Raw genomic sequence first — 6,061 nt, 5'->3', positions numbered from 1 at the left:
TGGAGTTGTCACTTGATAGACTGGCCTTGGGAGTTTTGGACTAGGGAGGTGACAAGCTCTCAAGTTCCAACGAGTCAGTGGAGCCCACCTGCCCCTCTCTGGGCACCTCTGTTTCTCGTTGCCGCTGAGAAAGCCTGGGGTCTTTAGCCGGGTATGGGCTTCTCCTTATGGAAGGGCTAGGTGGGTGGGAGGGGCTGTGGAGGGGGGCCGGGTGGCGCCTTGGGACTGTCCCCTGGAGCTCACTGATTGATTGGGGGTAGCATGACAGACGTGTCCTTCCGGCCCCTTTCCGGGCGTCTGGCCCGGTCTTTTCCACATTGAGATCTAGCGCCCTGCGGGCAAGCATGAGCCGAGAGGCCAGATCCCGGTGGAGGCAAGGGGCAAAGCCAGCTGTCTCTGCTTTCAGGCTTCCAGGCCTCCCGCGAGGTGACTGGGTGCAGGGGGCACTCATGTCTCACCAAGTGGCTGCTTGTGAGCTCTGCTTTCACCCCATCTCAGACGGCCTTCACTGTCCCTTCGATTCCTGAGCCCTGGCTCTGCCAGGCCACACCTGTTCCAGAACCCCCTTGCCCAGGGACCCTTGCCACCATCCCCTACTCCAGGCAGATATCACACCCTTGGAGGAGCAGGAGTTAAGCTTGAGGATGGTCCCAGCAGGGGTTTCTCAGGCCTCCAGCCTTTGGAGTTGCTGTCCCTGACTTTTCTGTCCCCCAAGGTGGAAGCCTGATGCCCAGGCCCCAATACCTACTCACACAGCACACCAGACAGCAACTCTTTCTCGAAACCATAATTTTACTGTCTCAAAGAAACTTTATAACTTATTTACAAAGTTCTTTCCCCCCCAAGATACAAAGCAATAAGTTAACATTCTCAATATAAAACTAAACTTTGACATAGAGAACACAAAACACAGTTGATTTCAGTTGATCACATTTTCCAAATTTCACAAGTAAAATGTCAAGATTCTCATTTCACAAAGCATCAGGTTTTACAGCCACAGACAACAGAACGGAAAAAAAGCTAAGCTTGTGCAACATGTTTACAGAACAATAATCATAACAATAATAATTAATAACAATAATATGTACAGCAATTAGATCCTGCACTGAAGACTGTGCATTGGGTGATGACTGGCATTATTCTGTGGTCAAGCCTCTGGGGATTGATGTAAAGCTGCTTTCATCTAACTTTAAAGCCCCCTGGCATTAGGGCACTGGCACATGCCTGCCTGTTTTCTCTCTCTGGTCATTGGTTCTTTCTCTCCACAAGGAAAGAATTAGGATTTTCCTTCTTAGCCAGGCAGAGATCAAGCGTTCTTCCCGAGATGAGAAAATTGTGTTGGGTTCATTTCTTTCTCTTTTTCTTTTTTAAATAATATGGGACATGAAAAAACTGCAAATCATTCGGCTCCAACCTCTCCATACTAGCGAAGTACAAAAGTTACTGTATAAGTTAAAAAGCTCCAGGTCCTCCCTATTCGTTTTTCTGGGTGCGTTTAAAGTAAGGGGTCCGTCTGGACCCTGCGCTCCTCCTCGCACGCCCCGCAGAACTGCTAATTGGCCGAACACTCAGCCTCAGGCAAGTCCATTTTTCAATAAATAAAACTCCCTCCCTCCAATTTTCCCCTATACCCAAAAGAGCCACACAGATGGTTAGGCAGGCCCAGGAAAAGATCCGAATGGACAAAATGTTCCAGTATCCGGAACTGGGCGGCCCAGTGAACCAAGCCTCCTCGAAGCCGGTGACTATTTTTCAGAGGCGGAAGAACGAGGACAGCTGACGCGGACGGACGACGACCTCGACTTCGTCAGCGCACAGATACAGAGCGAAAGGAGACGAGAGATGGACAGGACAGAAAGAGCTTTTGCTTTGTCTACATTTTTTCTTTGTTTTTTTCCTGATAGTCCCATACAGCTGAGAGTTGACGGTCGGGTCCGGCGGGCTTGTCCTGCGCCCGGCTGTTTTGCGCCGCTATGCCTGCGCTCAGAAGCCGCTCTCTGCTGTCACCGCGGGGCCGAGGCCGGGGGTCTGGCAAAGGCGTGGGCACTAGGGAAGTCGCCCGGACAGACTGCGCGGGACTCCGAGGAGGCGACGGGCGTCCTGCCTTCACTGTTCTTTCTTCTTTCCCTCTGGGCCCTTCTCCTCTGGACCCAGGGCACGCGAACGGGGTGGATGTACCGGGAGGCGGGAGGGGCCCGAGCCGGGGGAGATGGGAAGGAGGCGGGCGGGTGCGGGCGAGCCTCACATGAGCTGGGGTTGCTGCATAGCTTCTTGGTGCGCCGAGGGGTACCATGACGTATAGCTGGGGATGTAGGAGCCTGCGCTGCCTCCCGAGCCCTTCGCGGAAGACGAGTTGGGGTTCCAACCCGGAGGCACCGGCGGAGAGCCGGCAGACAGAGCCCGGCCGTTGGCCAGCGCGCTACCCTCCAGAGCCGCCCCACCCTGCTTCATCAGCTTCTTGAACTTGGAGCGCTTGTTCTGGAACCAGATCTTGACCTGCAAGAGCGGACAACGACTTGACTCGGTTTAGATCCATTGTGCCTACCTTAGTCATGGGGAGATAAGGGAGCCTTGAAATAGAGAGGATAACCCCCAGCCCGGCGTTACCCAGCAGCTCCCAGCTGGAGAAGCAGTACCCGCCCCCCTCCTCCCCTTTAGAACCAAAGGCTGGGAGGCCCCACTGCCCGCCGCCAGTGGCAGGTAGGGGCAGCTCTCTGAGAGCCAGGGGGCGTGGTGGTGAGCAGTGAGCAGGGATCTTGGCCTTGCCTGCTCGGAACTTAGCCCGGGCCTGGCAACTGGGGAAGACGCAGCGCCTGCCTAATACTGAGCCTTCAGTTCTGATATGAACGTCAATAAAAATAATCCAGTGAAGAAAAGAACTGGAGGAAATTTATTTGCAATGCAACCCGTCTTTTTTCCCCCCTCTCAGCCATCATTTCTGGACTTGAGTGGGTTGCGGCCTGAGGAGGCCACAGGATTTTGTTAAACTTTTCATTTGGACTTAAATCAACCTTTCCTTAGTTAGCCTGTTTGCTCTGCCATCTCTGCTCCAAATCATCCCCCCCCACCTCAAGTTGGAAGCCTATGCCAGTCACGATCAGAACGCCAAGGGGTCCTGGGAATCTTAGAGAAACCAGGGAAGGAAGGTCCCATTTCTCCCCCAGGGTCTGGGATCTGGGATGTGAGAGGGCCGAGGAAAGGATTTCCCCCCACCCCCACCCCAGCCCAACACAGTGAGAAGGTGGAGGAGGAGGGAGACAGAGGCTCCGGCCCAGGCCACTAGTGCTTAGCCACACACTTTAAAGGCAAAGAAGGGATTAAGCCCAGAGTCTATTGTTCCAGTTGTTCGGGCACGTGTGACCTCAGAGTCCCCAAACAAAATGTCCAGGGAAATCCTTCCTGCGCCCTAATCAGATTGCTCAGGGCCGGGCTGCCGGCAGCACGGAGTAGAGTGCAGTGACTGAGCCAGGGCAGAGAGAACTATTGAGGAAGCAAAGGCGATGGGAGAGCCAGGGGTGGGACACACACGGACACACACGCACGCACGCACGCACGCACACGGACCCCTGAGGCACATAGAGCAAGAAATGGAACTCTGGGCGCAGGTGGGCCAAGGGAAGCCTGCTTGGCGCCACGGTGGGGCAGCGGCGAGGTACCTGCGTCTGCGTGAGTCCCAGGGAGGCCGCGAGCTCCGCCCTCTCGGGCAGAGCTAGGTACTGAGTTTGCTGGAACCTCCGGTTCAAAGCCTGCAACTGCAAACTGGAATAAATCGTCCTGGGTTTACGGATCTTTTTCCCCTTGCCATTGAAGCGCACTTCACCGCCTTCCACCACAGTGCTCTTCTCGGAGTCAGCCCCTGAAGGAACAGCAGATGTGGGGGCCGTTGTTAATGCAAAGGACCAACTTTAGTGCGTGGAGCTGATAGCAAGTGACAGCAGAGGGATGGCAGAGGCTGGGCCAGGAGTGAGAATGCTCAAGAAACTCTGAAAGTCAGGGAAGGGTTCCGCCAAGTCCAAAGGGCAGGCCCCTGGCCGCTGCAAGCGAACTGGGGCAGTTCACAGGCGCGCAACTCTTGCCTTTGCAGGAAAAGTTTGCAATTTTTGCAGGCGGTAGTTGAGGTTTAATTACCCTTAATTGCATACATTGTTTATAGCGCTACGCAATAAATAATTACCGAGACTAATACGTGCACATGTGGGTTTCTGTTTTCCAGCGGGGCATTGTGTTTTCCACGCATGGAGCCGCCCAGAGGCCCAGCCAGTGTCAGGGGACGCTCTCGGATTTATCCTTTGCTGGATAGTTGCAAGTTGGGTGGACATATTATATATTTTTAAAGTATCTTTGCTACGACAGGGATTGATACCCGAAACCTCCCTCTACTGCCTGGCGCCCTCCCCACCCCCATCCCATTTCTCTCTCTCCCCCTCTCTCTCTCTTTCTCTCTCTCTCTCTTCTCTCCCTCTTCCTCTCCCTCCCTCCCTTCCTGTCTCTTCCTCTCCCTGGCAGGCTCACGTACCTGGGTCCTCCAGGCGGCTCTGGGCGAGGCTGGCGCTGCCCGGGTAGGACTGCACCGAACTGATGTAGGGGCTGGACGCGTGGCTGCTGACCGAGTTGACGTAGGGGTAGCCCAGCGGTCGGGAGAAGGACGAGGCCGAGCTGTAGGCGCCGTCGGGCTGCGAATGGCCCGCCGAGTGTAAACAGTGCATGGAGTAGTGCCCGTGGGACATGGGAGAAGGAGACATTTGCTGGTTGGGCGGCCCAAACTCCATAAACACCGCCTTGCCCGACACGGGGCTGTTGAGACTTTCTGGCATGGTGGTCATGGTCATCTCTTCTCGCGGGGTCTAGGTGTGGGTCTCTCTCTCTCCTCTGCTTCCCTTTTTGGGGTCTCTGTGTTTCTCAGGACAGGAAGGAACCCAATTTAAGCGGAACAGGGGTTTTCACTTTCCATTCATAAGAAAATGGAGTTTGCCTCTTTGAAAAGTCTAAGCATGATGCTGCCGAGCTCCCCAAACTCGCTTCAAAGCTTTGACTCAGCCAAGGTCATAAATATTCATGAGCTGGCGGAGCTGATTGGTCCGCTGTCTTGCATAATCACCGGGGATTGGTCCGAGGCGCTCCGGCTCCGCTGGACTAGAGCGGGCGAGGCGGCTCGGCCTCGGGAGAGACGCATCCACACTTCCCGGCCGGGGCTCCTCTGCAACAGAGCGCGCCGCGTGGGGCGCACAATGGGCTGCGGCGCTCGCTCCGGGACCTACGCGGCCCGCGGCTCTTCAGCCTCCCACCTCCCCGGCGCCCCTTACTTCCCAGAAACCAAGCAGCGGCTCCGCTCTGCTGCCCTCCCCCTCCTACTGTCCCCACCCTTTGCCCGCCCCCACAACACCGGGGACCAGCGCACCGCTTCTCCTAGCCGCAGCTACCCAGTCCGGTGCTGAGCTAGGGCGGCTCTCGAGCCTTACTGCGGCCTCTGGAGCCCAGAGTCGCGCAATGGTTGCGCCGGAGGCGGTCAATAGAGCGCTGTCCTCCAGAGAGTCCTGTGCCTTGAGCAGCGCTCTCCTGGCGGCGCCTCCCCGACCTGGGTCCACTCTGCCACATCCCTGGGGGCGTGTTTGGGGCCCTCCGGGCGAACTCACTCACTCGGCCGCCGCGCCGCCGCCGCTCCCTGGGGCCCGCTCGCATTGCTCCAGGCCAAGCTGGCCACTCCAGCTCCAGGCTACACCGGTCTGATTAAAGCAGTGCGCGCGGAGCCAGGAACCCGCGCTTCTCCTCCCAGGAAAGACGGCCGTACCGCCCCCTCCCCCCAACCCACACCCCCCCTCTTTCCCTCCCAACCTTCCTCCGCCTCCCCCTCCCTTCTCCACTCCCTCTGAGCCAAGCGTCCGGCTCACTCGCCCCAAAGGCGCGGCGCAGAGTAGAGCCCAGGAGTTGGCGGGCTCAATTCTGCTTGGGCTGAGGACGCCAGGTGGTCATTTTCCGGCCTCCTGGGGTCTGGCGAGAGCACCCAGGGTGTAGGAGTCCTGGGGGACACCGAAACCCGCGGCAAAACCAGGCCAGTTGTAAG

At 56.9% G+C, this 6,061-nt stretch overlaps 1 protein-coding gene across 2 annotated transcripts; it reads right to left on the bottom strand.

Moving 5' to 3' along the window:
- DLX1 (distal-less homeobox 1) lies at window positions 220-5,341 on the bottom strand. 2 transcript variants are annotated; one of them, XM_013984283.2, is made up of 3 exons: window positions 4,517-5,312; window positions 3,657-3,856; window positions 220-2,496 (listed from the first exon to the last, which is right to left on the bottom strand). In XM_013984283.2, the coding sequence occupies exons 1-3, from the start codon at window positions 4,827-4,829 to the stop codon at window positions 2,242-2,244; spliced, it is 768 nt and encodes a 255-aa protein (XP_013839737.1). In that variant the 5' UTR covers window positions 4,830-5,312; the 3' UTR covers window positions 220-2,241. The 2 variants fall into 2 exon arrangements, with proteins under 2 accessions (XP_013839737.1, XP_003359610.1); XM_003359562.4 differs by lacking the exon at window positions 3,657-3,856 and having other exon boundaries at window positions 2,420-2,496; window positions 4,517-5,341.

This window comes from Sus scrofa, chromosome 15, assembly GCF_000003025.6.
Source record: "Sus scrofa isolate TJ Tabasco breed Duroc chromosome 15, Sscrofa11.1, whole genome shotgun sequence".
Classification (NCBI taxonomy): Eukaryota; Metazoa; Chordata; class Mammalia; order Artiodactyla; family Suidae; genus Sus; species Sus scrofa.
This window is presented reverse-complemented; position numbering and strand designations above follow the sequence as displayed.